The following is a 19,283-nucleotide window of genomic DNA, read 5'->3' as shown; positions in this document are numbered from 1 at the left end:
TCCCTTCCCCGGAGCACCTCCAGCTCCTCGGGCACGGCAGACGCAGAGCGGGTCCAGCAGCACCGCATGCGCCCCCGCACGGTGCAGCCCCGCACCCGGGCACGGCACCAGCCCCGACGGGATCCGCTCCGGGGGCGTCCCGGGGAATCACTCCGGCCCCGAGCTCCGGAAGGCTGCGCAGGAGACCTGCGGCTCTCCCCGGTTAGGCACCGACCCCCAGATATCCCACGAGAACAGACCCCCAGACACCCCCTCGGAACTGCCCCAAGGCACCGATCCCCGCATAGCTTCTCAGAACGGACCCTCGGACACCCCGTCGGAACCCACCCCCGCACAGCCCCTCAGAACCAACCCACAGCTCCACCCGCCTGGCACCGACCTGCAGGTACCTTCTCGGAACTGTCCCACGGCACCGACCCTCGCACAGCACCTTACAACCCCAGACACACCACCAGAACCCACCCCCGGAATCCCCTCAGAACCCAGTCCCAGTCGGAACTGCCCCAAGGCACCGACCCCCGCACACCCCCCGGCCGCTCCATAGCGATCCCTGCCGCCGCCACCGCAGCGCTGAGTCGCCCGTAGTGAAGAAGGAGGAAGCAGAAGAGACCGGGAGGACGGGAGGAGGAGGCTCGCTGAGCCCGTTACCTGCGCCGGTGTCGAAGCGCGGACGCCCCGCCGCAGCCCCAGGCCCCGCGCGCGCCACTTCCGGGTGGGGGGGCGCGCCCATTCAGAGCCGTGCGCGAATCGCGCACGCGCCGCCTCGCTTAAGGGCCGGGGGGGTGGGGGTGGAATGTGTTCATGGGGCCACGGGTTCGACACCCGACCAGGGTTATTCCACTGCCCGAGGCTCCTGGCACAGCTGGGCAGCGGGAGCCAGGTGCTGTCTGTGTGTCTGTCTCGCCATCTGTCTGTCAGCGGCAGTGGGCGGATTCCTGTCAAAACTCAGGAACCTGGGCTGGGAGCGTCGCCGCCCGGCGCTGTGAGAGCTCCCACTGGGGGAGTGGCTGCTGCTCGATGTGTGACAGCGCTGGGGCAGCGCAGAAGCTCCCGAGCATAGTGTGCTTGGGTTCACTGAATCACAGACTGTTTAGGGTTGGAAGGGACCTCTGCAGATCGCCCGGTCCAACCCCCCCCTGCCCAGGCAGGGTCACCTGGAGCAGGTGACACAGGAGCGCGTCCAGGTGGGTTTGGAATGTCTCCAGAGAGGGAGACTCCACGCCTTCCCTGGGCAGCTGTTCCAGCGCTCTGCCATCTCTATGGAAAGAAGTTCTTCCTCATGTTGAGTTGGAACTTCTTGTGGTTTATTTTATGGCCGTTGCTCCTCATCCAGTCGCTGGGCACCACTGAACAAAGTCTGGCACCATCATCTTGCCATCCACCGAGGAGATATTTATATGAATTAATGAGATCCCCTCTCAGTCTTCTGCTCTCTAAACTAACCAGGCCCAGCTCCCGCAGTCTCTCCTCATCAGAGAGATGCTCCAGACCCTTCATCCCCTCTATGTGGCCTCTGCTGGACCCTCTCGAGCAGCTCCTTGTCTTTCTTGTCCTGAGGAGCCTAGAACTGGGTTCCACCAGCTGACGTTGCAGAGAGCGGCCACCAAAGGCCTGAGGGAAAAAAGGCTTTCGGGCCCAGCCAGGAACTGCCAGACCCTCATTTGACCCGGAGGGCAGCAGCCGCCGGGTGCGACCCCTCTGGCTGCGGTGGCTGGTTTCAGCCCTCCGCGCCGCCAGGGGGCGCTCTGCCGCCACCGCCCAGGGCGGTGCTGCGCGGGCGCGTTGGTTCAAACGCGATGGCGGCTGAGGCAGCTCAGGGCTGAGGGGGAGGGACGTCCGCCCGGCCCCTTCGCTCTCCCGCTACTGCCTTGGCAGGATGTCTGCGCACAGGAGAAACCCCGGCACCGCGGCGGCGGGCGGACAAGCGCCTGTAGCTAAGCGGAAAGGTAGGCGTGTGAGGTGAGGGGGGATCCGAGCTGGCTGAGGGCGGGAGCCCAGTACGGCTGAGGGGGGAACCTCGGCCCGACTGAGGGGGTTGATCCAAGCTGGCTGAGGAGGGGGATTCGAGCCATTCGAGGGGGTTGATCCAACCCCCTTGAGGGCGAGGGATCCGAGCCGGCTGAGGGGAGAGCCCTGTACGGCTGAGGGGGGAGATCCGAGCCTGCTGAGGGGTGAGGAGCATCCCACCTGTCGGGCCCAGCTGAGCTGTCTTTGCCCCTTTTCCAGGAGGAAGAACGGTGCAGTCTCGTTACCTGCAGTACGACAAGAAGAACACCGAGAAGGTACCTGGACTACCGCTCAGCAAAGGGTAGAAATGGTGTGAGGGGCGGCTCGGACACAGGGCAGCGAGACCTGGACAAAAAACCCGGCTCTGCTGGGGTTGTGAGGGAGCTCTGTGTGTTACCAGGTGGGAGCTTGGGGCTGCACTCAAGTGACTTGCAAGGTGCCCTGGGATTGAGGCTGTTTGTTGTCAGCATTCGAGTTGAAGATAAGGTACATTGCTGATTAAGGTACATTGCTGATTATGTTCTGTCTATTGCTGATTATGTCTGTGTGTTCATTTGCAGGGTGCTTCAGCAAGTTCCTCTTCATTGTGTGCTGCCCCACCATCTTCTGCAGCTAAACCAAAATCAGTTCTTTCTCAGAAACATGAAGCTTCTGTTGGTAGGTTTTACCGGTATTTCAAAGCTATTCTTTCTTTTTTCCAACCTCTGAAACTCTTAACAGCTCTAAGATGGCGATATTTTTTATTACTTGCATTTCTACCAGTCATTATTTGTATAAAAATGGGAACTGAGAAGCTTGATGTGGGATTAAGAGATGTGAACTCAGGTACTGGATCTAGAATTGAATGCTTGGGCTGCCTAAAAACATCTTTCCTGCCTTATGCAGAAGGTTTTGAACTGTTCTTCTCCTATGCCCTCACCTGTACTCTGCCTTTTTTTTTATTTAATCTTTTTATTAAACCCAATGTAAATGCCTGAAAAATCCCTGTCTGCAAAACAGTCCATTTTTATTTCTTTTGTAAGAATTGCAAAATAATTCTCTGGTAAGGCCTTGACTTGAAAATCATGAGGAAATCGGGACATCTGAGTTGAGAAAGGTTGCTCCTGTTCAACATTCTCCAGCCAATCTTTCTCACCACGTGTTAATTCCTTGGTTATTCCCAACCATTCTTGTCTGTCATTGCCCACAGTCCTTGGTTGGCTCCAAGGTGTTTGGGACATACACATTAGTGTATTCTCTTCTGGGAATTGAGAGCTTGGAGGGTCTTACTTTGGGCTTTAGTCATAGCAGTTTTTCATCCTGGCTGCAATTCCATTGGTAACTTTCTTTGAAGGTTCAAGAAAAATAAGTTTCCATGGCTTTTAAAAAGCAGGTGTTCATTAGAGAGCACTGGTTCCTGAGAACAGTGTTTCTGATCAGCTCAAGAGGAGCTTAGTCCAGTTTGTCAAGGCTGAGCCTTAAGCAGCATTTCTCAGATCATGCTGTGGCCTGAGATGAGGGGGATTGTGACTAAAATCAGCTTCTCTGTGCCTCTACAACGCGTAGCTGTGAATTTGTGCAGAACGTGTTCACATTCTTTTAGTTTGATAACAGCTTCTTTTCACAGGTGTTGGCCGTAGCTTAAGTCAGAGTATCTTTGAGAATGGTGACTTGCAGTCCACCTTATTAGATGAAGAAAAAATTAAAAGACCGGACCTTGATCTCTCAGCTATTAATGGTACATTTCCATTCATACTTGATTTCTGGTTTTATTATTTTTTAATGTATGTGCTGAAACATGGTGATAAGAAATCACTGTATTTTTGTATACTCACAAAAGGATTTTGTTAAATGAAGTGAATGTTGTTTCTGGTGTCCTTAAGCAGAGCTACTAAGACTTTTAGGGTTTAAATTAACCTCTCAATTTGTAATATCTTTTGGGTGCCCTGTTGGTTTTGTTGAAGATAAAAAATTAAAGTACTCTCAAGTAACAGGTGGGTGTTGGACTGTCAGCTCTTCTGAAAAGTAGATCCCATCTGTCTGTAACTGTCACTTAAAGCTAAATACTCACATGATCCACATCTGCTCATGAGTATATCAGAACCAGACATAGAGCACAAGTCTTCTTTACCGGTGCACATAATAATTTTGAAATTATCTCTGCCTTTAAAGAACCTGATGATATGTTGATCCACCCTGTAGACCTTGGTAGAAGAGAGCACTGACTTTTTTGTTGTGATACAGATAAAACTGTCCACAAGAAGAGTGATTGTTCAGAATCAGCTGAAGAAGGAGATGCATGGACACAGACAGAGAAAACTGGAGCAGTGAGTCTCACTGCTTTCATTTGTAAGGATATTTATTTCGAAATGTGCAAAATGAAGATTTTCTTTCTCTTTAATCTGGATTACAACTGAGGTCCTGGGATGATCTAAACCCTCCTGACAGAAGTCAGTTCTACTGGTGGCAATGTGTGGTTTGTTTATCAGATCTCTGAACACTGACCAGAACTTTGCTTCTCTCTGGTAAAGAATCTGTTCCAGTTATAGCATCTCCTCAGGTGGATTCTTTTTGCATTCCTATCCTGTTTAGTTCTATCACCTTATCTTTGAGATTTATCTGCTTAAAGAACTAACATTGATTCAACCTAGTTTGAAGTGCCTTATTTAGGGATCTCATTCAGTGTAGGACTAAAACTTCAAATTCTCTGCCAGTATTATGAAAACGTGCTGAAAATATTATAAAATGTTGTGGAACAATAAGGTATATTTAATGAACATGAGTTGTTTAAAACCCCAAACTTTTCTGATCAAACTTACTGTTGTTGGTGATGATTCCAGGCACAAATCGGACTATTGGTAATTTATTTGACCACTGAAAAAATTATTGCTTAAATACCAAACTTGATGCAGTATATTCTTTTCTTTTTTGAAGGAAACTGATTCCAGTGATTCAATGACAGAGCTGGAATCTGAGACACTACTTTTAACTTACTTAAGAATAGAGGTGAGAGTCAGTCAAATATTTGGTGTTTCAGGTAGAACCTGATATTGAGGAATTGTTTAATTTCTTAAATGCTTCCTGATCCATAAAAGTTAGATTTTTGTGACTGTATGTGATTATGGTTGTAAAAGTGTGTTATTTGCTTTGAAAACTCTTAGAATGAGTTTAGTGCCAGTTTATTATCTGGTGCTGGTTGTTAGGAATTGGGGGGATGCAGAAGTTTTGGGAAAACTGTGTGAGTCTGACTGGAGTTCAAGGTTATAGCAGTGACTTTTTTCCCTCAGTACTGTATGTGTGTATTTTCCTTTACAAAAAGCAGTAGGGGAAAGAGGGTTGAGGGGGGCTTTAATTCTGATGTTCTGTGCTTATTACGTGATGTCTCCTATTCATTAGTTACAGCTCTTTGACCTGGTTTACATCTGTTTACTCAGAATATGTTAATTGCTTAGGTGTAGCATTAACTGTGCATATTTTTGGGATGTAATAGACAGGAAAAAATCTTGCCAAGCTGGAGGAAAAAGCAGAAAAAAACTTGATGATGTTGTCTGAAGAAAAGCAGAGACAACAGGAGAAACTCTTGGAGTTGAAACGTGAAATTCTGCTTAAAGAGAGACAGCGGAAGCTCAGTGAAGCATTAGACAAACAGGTAGGTTTTAGTACAATTTATGCTTCTCTTACATTTAAACAAACTCGTATATGAAGTAGCCCTTTATTCAGAGAATATTTCTCTGCTGGAGCTGAGATGCGAACCCTTAATGAGAAGTGAATATCTTGTGTTCTTTCTTTGTCTGGTTTGTCTGTGTTACCCAGCTCTAATTTGGCTGTAAGAAGACAGGTTTCTTATGAATAATTAATGTTCAAAACTGTATCTCTCTTTGCTTTTTAACAAATATGCACTGCAAAAATTAAACAAGGCTTTTGGAGAACACTCTTGTTAAGTACAGTTAAAGTAATCGAAGCATCTGCTATAAAACCTTTTGCCTGCTGTGTTGCCGATACCTCTGAGCTACAGGACCAAAGAAACTGGTATTGACCTGGGCATTTTGAGGTGGTAGAGGAAAACATATTAAACAGCATGATGGGATTATTGTACCACAAACTTCTTGAATTCCTCTGTCAGTGAGCATTTCAGAGTGATATTTGGTTGGAGGTTTTTTAATAAATTATTTTTCTGTATTGAGCCATGTTTTTAATTACAAAGTAGCTGCTTTTGGAGAAGTCTTGGTTCATTGTGTGTATGTTTCAGATTGAAGTGCTGTCTCCCCTCGTTCCTGTCTGTGAACAGTTTCAAAAGCAATATAAAAGCTTTGCAGCTTCCCTGGATGCCACTAGGCATGAATTACCCATAAAGAACATTCACATAGAAGGAGATAAGCAAGCGTATCTTGGTATGAAAACTTGATTTACCAAATTTACTGTCAGAAATAGTGTTTTTATGCTAAAAAAACTTCTTATATTGTTATTGCTACATGTGTCAATGGCTACTGGAGGAATTTTGAGTGCTCTTAGAGCTTATGTGAACACTGGGCTGCAGCATTAGTCACACATTGTGCTGTGTGTAATTCTTATCTCTGTTTAACTACTTCACTGCACTTGAACAGGTTTTTTATCTTGCAGCAGGGAAGAGATTAATTTTCTAAGCTGAGTCAGTCTTCATATACACCTTCTTTAGCAAATTTCTGTATATTTTAACTGTATTCATGGCATTACTCCTCATTTCTTGTCCCTACTGCGTAAATAAGGAATATGTAGGAATAAATAAGTAAGTAAGGAAAATGTTAATGAGGAAAATGTAGGAATACTGTGATCTCTTCCTTTTTCTGTGTTTGAGGGATACGCTCACCTGGGTAGACTTGCTCATGTTTCTTGTAGAACTGGAGCTTAAATATTATTGTGTTGTGTTGAATCAGAATGTTCAATAAATCAGTACATGTGTTTTGTATTGAAGTCTGGACAAAAAGTTACATTTTTAAACTACTGGTCTGCAAGAAACAATTTACAATAATCTTGCACTTAGAAACAAATGGAAACATTTATTAAAGAACTTAGAATTCTTGTAAGAAGACTTGAAATAAATAGGTTCATGTTCCTTTTTGGTTTATGAACGCTGAAGGAAATGACTGGATAAATTTCTTGGGGGGCTACATGCCAAGAGCAATACATGTAACTGGCCAGGGAATTTTGGATGTTTAAAACTTGTTTTTTCTCTTGCATTTGTCTTATAAAAATCTTTTGCATACTCTAAAATTGCTAATCAAGCTCTCATTCAACAGCCCGTTGCTAGTGCTTGTCACAATAATGAAAAATAATTTGGCTTTCACAGTTTCACAGTGTGTTTGTGAAAGCTGAACAAACAGTAGTTTTTCATTATCTAGTTCACTTGCCTCTGGGTTACTCCAGCTGCTGATATCCTGTATTAACTGGTGGCACTGCATTTTTAATAATACCTTTAACATCTCACTTGTAGATGAACTGGGAAAGCAATTAAAGATCACACGGGAGCTTCTGACAGAAATTATGCCAAGCCACTCAGAAGACTGTGCAAAAGCACTTACTGCACTGAAAGAGCTTAAAGAAGTGTCTCAGAAACTGGATAAAGAGCTTCAAAGGTAATTACAAAAGTTGGGTGGAAGACTTGTTGACTAAGTATTCCAAGGAAAATCTATCAACCTTGCCAGAATATATCCAGAACATAGAATGGAGGAGGATTAACTGAGGGTTTGGTAGCACTAAGTTTAATTCTCTTTATAGCAGCCCATCTGCATTTCTGTCCCTGCCCTACCTACAGTCAAAGTAGGATGGTTGGCTTTGTTTTTGTTTGTGCGTACCAAGTGAACTACTTTAGTGTGCTATTCTCTGCCGCTTTAGGTGAGAATTTCAGTGAGCAAGAACAGACCTGGTAAGTGCAAATATGTAGGAGTGGAGAACTCTGGGAGACAGAGAAGTGAACTGGAGACAATGTCTTAAATAACAACCCTGCAAATGTATCATCCTTTAGGAGCATAGAATAGGTTTTTTTTTTCCTCAAGTGTTGTATCAACAAATACAAAGTACCACTGGGAAAGTGAAGAAGAGCTAAAGCATGACATATTCAAGAATATTTCATTCATTGCCCCGGAAGAGATTACAACTCAAATCATTGAAGCTACTCATCTCCCCCACCTGCCAACTGCCCCTGTATTCTCCAGATTCTTGTCTTAGGGAAGAAAATTCACATTTTACTTTTTTTTTTATTCTGGTGGGGCCATAGTAGGAGAAAGACACCAATGTCCAGGTGTGTAGTCTTTGGGCTAAAGCAGAAGTCACTGTCCTTTGGAGTCACTGATTCAGCTTCATGTGTTCCAGGAGCTCCAGAGAAGTGCAGAACCTGTCATTTGAAGTCAGTAAAGAAGTTTCTCTGCATAACCAAAGTGCATGTGAAGAGAAGCACGGGCTAGATGTTATGAAATGCTGGTATTTCAACTAAGTTTCTGTATAGTTTTACTGCTGGGTAGGTACTAACTCAATGCCATTGGACATGCTATCCTTTTGCTTCTTGTATGAACATACAACTTGCCCAGTTTTTCAGTTATATGAGGATGTGAAACCAACAGCACTGATACAGAAAATGGACTGTTGTTCTGCCTGCTGTCCCATCAGGACACATCACAACTCTCTTTTAACATGGATTTCTGTGACAGCTGTTTCATCACTTTCTGCCTTGACGATACTGAAAAGTAAATAATAAGAAATAATAAGTAAATAATATTCCTGGTGTTGCCTAAAAGACTGCGGAGAAAAAGACTCCAGGCCAATTTATTGTATAAGATAAGATAAAGAGAGCAGGTCCTTTAACCTCAGGCCTAAGGCCCAGGGAATACGTACCTCGCACGCCCCCTCAGGCAGTCGTTCTATGATTTTATAATAAGGTCCATCCAATCCCGGTTCTGTCCAGCCCTGGTTCTGCCCCATTCTGCCCCTGACACACCTGTTTGGGAATTGGGTCTGGGAGTGTTTGGGACCCCTTCTTCCTCATCTTCATCTTCTTCAAAGCACATAGAGTCCTTGGAGTTCCTCCAGGGTTCTGGGCTTGAAGGTCTCTGTGTCTATGTGATATCTTCTGGTCCAGGCCTTAGGGTGTTTTTCTACAATTCTACCTTGAAAAGAAGACTAAACATGCTAATGAAATTTTAGAGTGATTGATATGAAATGGGATAATAGGGTTGGGTATGTGTAAACATTATGCTACAGGATAAGGGATATCATCATGTTCAGTCTTTGCGAACGAAGATTTGGGAAAGGTCTTTACCTTTTGAGCCTGCGCAGTGGATTTTTTAGGTGAGACACAGTGTGCGCTGAACTGAGCCCACCCTTTAATCCTAAGGTTCATCTACCGGTGCCAAGTGAACTTGGACAGTGTCAACGAGGTCCTCAGGACATAGGTTTGTTTAGAGTGACCTTCTCTTAGATGGATGGCCTTACAGGGCTGATGAGCTCCATTTGCCCAGGGAAGTCCCCTGACCGGGAATTGAACCCGGGCTGCGGCGGTGAGAGCGCCGCATCCTAACCACCAGACCACCAGGGGGCCCCCGTAGGGATATAATACAGCTACATTAAAATCTACGTTCACTACACATCTACTTCTAAAATCTATAAAAGTTTAAAAATCAGAAAAAAAAAACTCTGAGGCATCAGTCCCCCCTTTAGAGATGGATAAAACTCAATCTTGTTTAATCTCTACCTCTTATACCTATCATTATACCAGAGAGATGGCCAACATCTACAACATCGGTTCATGCAATGAGCTATTATACAAACACTAATTATGCATATCACTAATATAAACAGTTGTTTTATCCAGGTCCAATTCGGTATCCATGAAGTAAGTTTGTGGAGAATGTCTCCAAAACCCAGTGAGACATCCTCAGGAATTGCCCAATGTAGAATTTAAACTTGTTGCCAAATTTCAGCTGAATCCATAGTGCAAATCCAGCACTCACTTCCATGAAGGATATTGGATCCATTTTTGCTAAAGCCACATGTGAATTTTGGTTCTAAACCTGAGTCATAGTTACCAACTGTACAGATAACATATACAGAAGAAACAGGCTAGGCCACATGCTCTTCATCGGTGTCAGGCTCTGATTTGCTAGTAGTTCCAGGAACTGAAGCTTTCTTAACTCTGGAGTAATGAAACCAGGGTCCTTTGCCAGCAACTTGGACTGCAGCCAGGGAAGTCAGCAGGACTCGGAATGGTCCTCTCCACTTGGCTTACAGTGGGTCACTGTCCCAGCATTTAACGTAGACCCAGTCTCCAGGCTGGAATTGATGGGCAGGGGTGTCCAATCCTATGGGTCTGGATAACCTAATGAATCTCTGCACTTTCTGTGAAGTAGCACCTAGAACCATTAAATACTTTTGTAGATCAATTTTCCCCCTCGTGTGAGTGTCCCCTGGAATATGTGGAGCTTGGTGTGGTCTCCCATATAATATTTCATTAGGACTTATGTTATTTCTCCGCTGTGGTTGTATGCGAATTCTCAACAGAGCTAGAAGTAAAGCCTGAACCCATGACATGGATGTTTCCTGACAAATTTTACCAATTTGCATTTTAAGAGTACCATTCATACGTTCTACTTCGCCGCTTGCCTGAGGTCTGTAGGGAGTATGCAGGTCCCAGGCAATTCCCAGGACGCGACAAACCTCCTTCACTACTGTTGCAATAAAACGTGTCCCTCTATCTGATGACATTCCTAGAGGAACCCCAAACCTTGGAATTATATGGTTGAGCAAAACTTTTACCACTTCCCTTGCTGTGTTAGTGCGACAGGGGTAAGCTTCAGGCCATCGTGTCAACCAGTACTAGTATGTACTTGTATCCCTCCCTGGGTGGTAACTCAGCAAAATCTATTTGCCAATAATCTCTGGGAAGGTCCCTGGCCTTTGTTACCCCTGGCACCACTCTCTTGCTTGTGTCAGGATTATTTTGCCTGCAGATTTCACATTTACTTACAATGGATTGCACGACTTTGGTCATACCTGTCCCTGTTACTGCCTTCTTCAAATGTTTTAGGTTTTCTGTTCCCCAGTGGGTAGCCTCCCGTTCCCGCAGAGCTATCTCCCTAAGGAGTTGGGGTGTGATTACAACATGTCCTGTAGGTGTAACAGCCTGTCTGCTTTCTTTCATTTCAGCGTTAAGGGTCTTAATTAACTGGTGGTCTTTCTCATCATATTTTGGGGTGAACCCTGTCAGATCGATTTCCTTCTGTGGTATTACTGCTAGGATACCTTTTTCTGCAACCCCTTTTGCTGCCTGGTTGGCGAAATGATTTCCTAATTCAGGAGTTGTTTTCCCCTTCTGATGAGCTCTGCAATGCATGATAGACACTTCCTCAGGCTTCCACATACTCTGCAGGAGTGCATGGATTTGGTCTGCATGTTTGATCCCACTGCCTTGGGCAATTAGTAGCTCTCTCTCTTTCCAGATGGCTCCATGGGCACGTACAACACTGAATGCATATTTAGAATCAGTCCATGTATTTGCCTTCTTTCCTTCACTCAGTTCGAGAGCTCTTGTCAGTGCAATCAGTTCCGCCTTTTGGGGTGATACATCTGCTGGCAAGGCCTTTGCCCCAGCTACCTCGTCCTTGGTTGTCACTGCATGCCCTGTCATTTGCTTTCCATCCCTCATGAAACTGCTTCCGTCTGTGTACAGTTCCCAGTTTGGGTTTTCCAGAGGCACATACTTCAGGTCTGGTCTGCTGGAAAAGGCCTCCTCAATGGTCTGCAAACAGTCATGCTCAGGCACACTGTCAGTCAATGTTGAGGACAGAAACATAGGAGGATTTACAATAGATGTTGTTTTCAGGGTAACATCATCCTGTTCCAACAACTCAGCTTGGTATGTAAGCATTCTGCTGGGGGACAGCCAGTGGCCCCCCTTTTCCTCAAGCACAGCTTGGACTGCATGGGGTACATACACGACCATGTGCTGCCCAAGGGTGAGTTTTTGGGCCTCCTGGATCAGGATAACAGTTGCTGCTACAGCTCTCAAACACCTCAGCCACCCTTGGCTAACACTGTCTCGCTGTTTGGAGAAGTAAGCCATAGCCCTTTGCTGGTTTCTCAGGGTCTGTGACAGTACCCTCAGAGCAACATTCAGTTGCTCATATGTGAACAGTTCAAAAGGCTTAGTTAGGTCTGGTAGTCCCAGTGCTCTTTAAGGACTTTAATTCTTTTTAATAATAAAGAATATTTTCCACTGCTGTATCATGCTTGACTGTCTTCACTGATTTCCTACAGAAGCTTTTGTTTCCAGCTGGACTGATACTACACAGTCCAGCAATGGACTTGTACACACTGAGTGGTCCCAGTGGTGAGCCATGAGCACCCGAAGTGCTCAGGCCAAAGGATTGGGAATGTGGAGGGAAACCACAAGCCTAATGACTGAAAAAGTGCTGGAGAGCAGGTGTGCTGGGCAATGAACATACATGCCAGATCTGGCATGCTTTCCTTTTTTGTACTTGGAATGCATTTTTCTCTGGAAGACATGCTGTATCTTGTTTTTTATAAGCTATGGAACGTCTTTCTGTGATGGTTTTTCAAAACCTTTGCTTTGTGTTGTGTTCAGAGGGGTATGTTTCTGGCTTAACCTGTGTCTATAAGGCCTTTTAGCCTCAAAAAAATACTTGGAGCATTCTCCTTGCACTCCTTCAAGTGCTGTTCAGGTTTTCTTCCTGTGTCACTAACGGTCTAACTAGATTCTTGTTCCCTTTTATTAAAAATTAGGAGTAAATTAAGTAACTGGATCAGTAGAGTGCTGTGCACTGGATGAGAAGCCAGTGTATAACAACTATTCAGACCCAACTTGTATATAATGGCAGTGTCATCTTTTTAGCTGCAACTTACCCATAAGCCAGTTTTATTGTAGGAACATATTAGATGATCTGCACCTAGTAGTTGACCTGTGTGTGCTACCATTCAGCACAAAAATAAAATAAAATTAAAATAAAAGTGAGTTGTAAGTGTTGCAGGTAGATGGATCATGCTTGGATCAGGAGCATGAGCTGCATCCATGAATTTGGCCACTGGGTGGGGAACTTTGCCCAGCAATCATAGCTTAGCTACAAATAAGTAGGGTAGTTAGTTTTGGTGGATAGAGATGTGGGTAGAAAGGCTCCAATGTGATGAAAGTGTTTTTTCCTAGGGTTGGATTATTGCTTAGGCTGTGCGTCCTCACACCTTTAACCAGTGTGTCATTCTGAAACTCTGAAAGTCATGAAGTGATGTCTTAAACATGAAGGAGATGAAATTAAAATCAATACTGTAATGTCTTGATAATAATGTCTCTGAACAGACATACCAAAATGTCTTTCCTAGGATTTCTTGATTGTACACCTTATTGCTGTTCTAAAAATATATTTTTCTTTAAGAAATACTTTTAAATTAAACCCATCCTCTTCAGTCAAATGATTTTCTACCACTGAGATACTATTGTGTGTGTACCTATACACCCAAATGTTACTTGAGCAACAGCCAGCCACGCAAATTTTCCCTCTAAAAAGGAGTGGAATGCTGTTAGTTCTCCCCCAGAGGCAGTGCTTGCTGTGACCACAATTAAAGGCTCTAAATCCTCGGGGCAGTAGTTCATCTCTGCTGCTGCTGGTGGCAGTCGTTATCCTCACACAATTCCAGGGAAAAGGGGAGTCCTGGAGCTGGAGCCAAACTACTTGCCCAGAACAATGCCGTGCCCGAGGATGTGTGCTCATTGTTTCAGAACAACCAGAGGCATTAATTTGACCATTCTGGCCGTTCTTTGCCTTAAATTGAACACTTGTGTAATTCTTCATACAAATGGTAGAACAAGTGTCAGCCAAAGCAGCTCAGCCTCTCCAGGAAAGGCTTTGAAACTAGTTTGGACTGAGATTTTTCCTTCTTGATTTTTTCTGAATATTCTAAGTGGTTCTGTTTTGGCTCTTTGCAGAAGGGTTTTAGGTTCCTCCACCTTGAAACAGCTACAGAATTGGATGCTGTCATTTAACACTGTACAAACAACAACAAAGAGCTGCAGAATCACTGGAGCAGGAGCTAAACAGATGTGACACCACTTATTTTGTATTTTCCACTTATTTTCTGACAATGTTACATGCTCTAAATCGGTTGGAATCCTAAACAAATTAAGGGCTCTTTTTTATTCAGGTTATCAATCTTTTTCTTTTCCCTCCCCCAGAATTAATAATGTTCTCCCTTCTGTAGCTTGTACCAATGAAGACTTAGTTTTGTTTTGTCTGAACTTGTGCAGTATTTGCTGCCTATTTATTCATCTTTTAGGCAGAAGTTCTTCTTAACCAATTATTAACATTCATGTGTTCTAAAGTGCTTTTGTGGGGGGGAGAAAGGGATTTTAAGGTTGTCTAAAAAGAGATTTGCAGCTCTTTTAAGCAGGGTTTGCAGTTGCAGATTGCCCTGCCTGGATCCTGGTAGAGCTCTGACCACATTCTCCTGAGTTCCTGGCTGATGTTGCCAGACTCTTTCATTGAGTTCTATGATTTAGGTCTTCATTTCTCTGTGTTCTTACTGGACTAAAAAATATTTAAGGGTTATGAGCAGACTATATGGCTTGAACCAAAAGCCATGACTTTCCGTTCTCCAGCTCTGCATTAAATCTCTTAATTTCATGATCTCCAGAACTCCACTGTCAAAGGTACATCACCTTAACTGCTGCATCTCCTGACTTTTATTTTATTTACCACTCCATCTGCAGTTAACATGGTGGGTCCTTAGGGGAAACCTGATGGACCAGGAGTATAGAGAAGGGCAGGCTCCTGTGCTAAAGGCAATGGAGTTTTCAGTGCAGTTGAGGGATCCAAAGTACCACAGGTTCTCATTTCTGTTCGCTCAGCAGAAAGCTACTGACTAGAAAAACAACTATTTTAACTTGCAGCACATCACATGGGCAGTGATTTCAGAGGAGATGGGACACCAGCTCGGGAGGGCTGAGTCAAGGCATTTTTTGGCTGTAATTCCTGTTCTCTAGGGTCAAGATAAGGCAGGATCCCTCCTGCCTGGGGTGCCCTGGGAGATCCTCGGGGTTCCTGTTCCCCTCCCCCCAGCTCGTTTTTCACACTGCTGCAGAGGGTGCTGGTTCTGTGCTCATCAACAGCACATAAGCAGCTCATGACCCCAGCAGATGTTTCTGCATTTTAGGCTAATGAGAACTTATTGGATTACTGCAGTCTTCCCTGCCTCAGAGTAAATACCACTTTGTTGGAGATCCGGAAATTCATCCTGAATATGATAAACAAACTGCTGACTGGGCTGGGACTGCCAGGACATGAAAAGAGTTCCAGAGCGGCAGAAGATCTAATAGCTCTGAAATGCACCACCGAGCCACACCAATTAAGAGCATTTCCAGTGATTAAGTGAGCGTTCCTGCTCAACTCAGGAATGGTTTTGGGTTGTTTCTTCCACTGCATTTGTGTGTGGCCTGCAAAGCAAGCACAAGGTTTGCAGAGGAGTCTCAGCTGCCTCTTATTTTAAAATAATTCTGTGATAATGTGTATGCAAGACCTATTGAGTTTCTTGCTTAAATCTTGAATTTTTTGTATTAGGGAAGCAAACACAACTTGCCTCTTCAGACTTTTCTAATCTTTTTATTTGTATAGATAATGTGTATTTGGAGGTGGCCTGTAGGATATCAGAACTTAATTCCACATTTTAGTATCTATTGCACGTGGGAAGTGACTTCACTGTTAATCGGACTATGCACAAACTATGCCAGTCATATGTTGGGGCTGAGAAGAAAACTGTGAAACTATTTCAAAGGAAACTGGGAAGTTATTTCTGACTAAATGTCTCAATGACAGCCACTTCTGATAAGCACAGTGCTCTTCCTTCTAGATGAGTGTCTGCCCCTTTGAATGCTTTCTTAGTACTATTTCTGTCACTTTGTCAGGAATTAAAATGTTTTATTACTGTGAAAGATCAGGCTTTCCTGTTCTACAGATGAATAATAACGATTTTTGACAGAGCTATTTAATAATTATGTTCTCAATATAATTATCCTGTTATATGCTACTCAGATTACACTCTAATTTAAAATGTGCTCTTTAATTATTCTTTCCTTATAATTTTGTTCTAGAGATGCCTGTTTTCCTGGAAGGAGGATCAGTCTGGTTTCCACCACTGTGGACTGATGCATTCTCTGTTAAGCCTTTATCCTGGGGAGCTTCCAAGAGTGTGGCAAAGCCTGGGACATTTGTTTTGCAGTTATCGGTTTCTGTATTTGCTATCTCTGTTTGGCTGTCCCAGAAACACAAAGGGAGAACTAAACTGGGAGTTAAAGAATGAGTGTGGCTTTTTTACCATGAATATAATACTATAAAAATTAATTAAGGCTTTATTCTTGTCTGGTGCTATGTAATGACTGAGACAAACGTTCTTCCATTGGGAAGTGGGGACAAATGATTCTAGAAACTGAGGACTTGTTCTTTATTTCTCGCCCACCTTCTACTGAAATCTAGTGCTTACAGGACTTAACACAAAGCTGAATAAGTAATAGCCTTGAGTTTAGTACAGTATCTTTTCTGTGCACAATTTACATATATACTCTCAAAATCTTTAAATAAGTGAGTACTACCTTTTATAGATCTGATCTGATCATCTATGTGGCAGGTTGGTGACAGCAGTTATGCTGAGGCAATTAACAAGGGCTAATTATTAATGGGGTGGTCCTACCACTTGATTCTTGGGAGTAATCTCACTGATTTGAATTTTGCAGTTTGAGGGGGGATCCAAAAGGATTCACAGCACTCAAAAATTAACATTTTTTGTTTGACAAATGTCTGTCTGATAATTTTCACATTGCATAGTTTATTTATGAGGTAGATGGGACATCGGGGCTATAATTTCTTCTGTAGAGAAGTGACAAGATTGTACAAGGGGTCAGGATGTAAATTAGATCTAGTCAGAACCCATATAGGTGTATTCGCACCTTCTTCTCCTAACTGCTGTCCCTCCCTCACCTTTCTGACAGCAGTATGGCCCCACATGTTTTCAAGTGCCTGAGATTCCTCAAACTTCATGAGGAGCAGAATTACGCATTCAGTAAATGAATAAAAATCCTAGCTATGCACAGTGGGTGAATATGGCCCATGGATCTGACTGATGAATAGTTTTTATACATGGGCAGTTCTTACAGCCTTTAAACTCCTTAACCATTCCCAGATGTGGGTTGCAGGCGGCTGCTGGAATTCCAACACCTGTTGCATCACACTGAATGGGATTCATTTTGGCACGCACAGAAAATTCCATTTCAGTAAGTAAATAGTTTGAAATTATATCTAAAGCCTCCTTTTTTTTTTTCAGACGAAGCTGATCCCAGCCTTATTTACAGGATTGCACATACTTTCATAATTAGAAGATGGTTTACTTTAGAGGTTGTAATTACCTGAGATTTCTTGTACTCAGTAAATGTCAAACAGAAATTCTTCAGTTTAGAAGAAATCTCACCTTTAAAAAAGTTAGTTATTCCAAAGGGCTCTATTCCACATAAGGGGAATTTCTAGCTGTGCTTTTTGAAATGTAGAAATACACATTTGTGTATTATTCTGAAGATGATGGAGCTCCATTTTAGAGCTACACTTTGCTCCACTTATCAATTCATTGCTGAATCCTGTTGCTTCTTTCGAGTCCTTACCCAGAGCTTTCTCAAAGATGAAATGTGGGTGACAGGATGGGTGTTCAGTGGCACTTGGTGATTTTTTTGGTACATATCCTGCAGATCTCAAGTATGAGTCTGTAATAACCATTTGTGGTTTGCTCTAGAAAAGTATGTGTAGAGATAATTATTTTTTCAAAAGCATGATGATGTTTCAGCCCAAACATACCTGATCTCTGCAGGGCTTCTATCAAAGTCAGTAGTTTGGTTGGTGAGATATTGTACTTTAGTTTGAGGCTGCCATACCATGAGAACAGCAGAGGTGCTTCATTTTAATTTTTTGCCTTCTTTAATATGATGAATATGATGAAGCCGAAAAAGAATTTGGAATTAGCAGATTTTGCTTTTTCTTTAGTTTGTCTCAAAAGCCCTGAACAAACAAACAAACAAAAAGCCAAACCCAAAACATTCCCCCTTTAATGTACTTTCTAATAAGTTCCTTCTCACAGTGCATGGTTTCCTTGGGAAGTGATCCCTGTGGTTCTAGAGTCTAGTCTTGTCTAATTTGTCAAAATGTGTTCATTCTTCTTCTAGATTTGTTCTGCCTCTCCACAAAAATAAGGCAGGGCTGGTTTAGGTTAGATTTAAGTAGGAAAATGTAACCATGTCTAGCAGTGTTATCCACTATTGAAGATAATCTGAATTTATCAAAAACCTACTGAGTTAATGATTTTATTTTAAAGAGAAGACATATTAAAGTAAGTTTCAAGTAAGATAAAAATTTAGGCACCATTTATTTATCTCCTGGTTAAGGACTGATCAGCCTCTGAGTCCTGTTGCTGAAATTGTCAGGGAATCCTTGTTCCTTTTGATGACTTTGTGCTTTTAGGGAATGGATTGCCTTGCAGAAAATGTGGTAGCTAGGAATGACAGTGCTGAAATATATATCGTAGCTGAAATTATTTAAAGATGGAGAAAAATAACAGCAGCTTTAGCAACTTGCTCTTTTTCTTGTCAGAAGCCAGAAGGAAGGGACTTTGGGAAACTCTTGAGCTGACTTGGATACAAATGTGTATTTTTGCTAAATAAAATGCTGGGGTCCATACCTGTGATTTTGAGAAGAAATGAAACTGAGGGTCAAATATTGGAGCCAACCTAGAATAAAAGGTTATAAGTTTTTTCTGTTTTCCTGGTACTTTACCTTAAGCCAGGTGTGTAGTATTTGGGGGAAACATGTTGGGGGAAACAAACTGCCTATATTGAGGGGTTTCATTTATTTCTGGGGCAAGAATTCCGCTCTGTTGGAGCATTTAATCCGTCACTGTTGTGACATTTTTCATCATCTCGAATCTCTGCTCTTGCTTTGGATTTGCTTTCCCCCGGTTTGTGTGAGCTCTACTCTTAAGCTGCACCTCTTCAGACTGGTGCAGGGAGAGCTCCCTCTCCTGTCCCGAGCCCCTGGAAGCGCTGGCTGGGACAGAGGGATGGAGATGGATAGACTCGGGCCTAGGGATGGAGGAGGATAAAAAAATCCGGTAAAAAAACAGAGTAGCATCAGTACTGGCACTGGATTTTGGGTTGGGAAGCAGTTCTTTGGCAGCGCGCAGTGGAGTCCCTCGGCGTGCAGAGGCTCAGTTACCGGGAACACACCGTGCTG

General features: G+C 43.5%; 2 protein-coding genes across 14 annotated transcripts in view; one reads left to right on the top strand and one right to left on the bottom strand.

The window, feature by feature from the left end:
* MYO9B (myosin IXB) overlaps positions 1-882 on the bottom strand; it is a 42,776-nt gene extending 41,894 nt beyond the window's left edge. For 6 of the 10 annotated variants that reach the window (XM_051810806.1, XM_051810810.1, XM_051810805.1 and 3 more), the window contains exon 1: positions 649-881. The gene's annotated coding sequence lies outside the window, so the exon portion shown is untranslated. Of the gene's footprint in view, positions 1-648 lie in introns of all 10 variants that reach the window. The other 4 variants (XM_051810803.1, XM_051810800.1, XM_051810804.1 and 1 more) reach the window with 1 other exon arrangement.
* An 858-nt stretch (positions 883-1,740) lies between these two features.
* Positions 1,741-18,791, top strand: HAUS8 (HAUS augmin like complex subunit 8). Of its 4 annotated transcripts, none has more exons than XM_051810453.1 (11): positions 1,741-1,946; positions 2,227-2,282; positions 2,568-2,664; positions 3,614-3,724; positions 4,231-4,313; positions 4,921-4,992; positions 5,477-5,635; positions 6,236-6,377; positions 7,457-7,598; positions 8,335-8,442; positions 16,109-18,791. In XM_051810453.1, coding segments are annotated over exons 1-11 (1,041 nt in total). In that variant the 5' UTR covers positions 1,741-1,876; the 3' UTR covers positions 16,110-18,791. The 4 variants fall into 4 exon arrangements, with proteins under 4 accessions (XP_051666413.1, XP_051666412.1, XP_051666410.1 ...); XM_051810452.1 differs by lacking the exon at positions 16,109-18,791 and adding an exon at positions 15,175-16,076 and having other exon boundaries at positions 8,335-8,479; XM_051810450.1 differs by lacking the exon at positions 16,109-18,791 and adding an exon at positions 15,175-16,075.
* Positions 18,792-19,283: the final 492 nt, after the last annotated feature.

The sequence above is a fragment of the Manacus candei genome, unplaced genomic scaffold (assembly GCF_025592945.1).
Source record: "Manacus candei isolate 608988 ecotype Guabito, Panama unplaced genomic scaffold, ASM2559294v1 h1tg000078l, whole genome shotgun sequence".
Classification (NCBI taxonomy): Eukaryota; Metazoa; Chordata; class Aves; order Passeriformes; family Pipridae; genus Manacus; species Manacus candei.
Note: the sequence above shows the minus strand (reverse complement) of the source record. Positions and strands in the feature narration are given on the sequence as shown.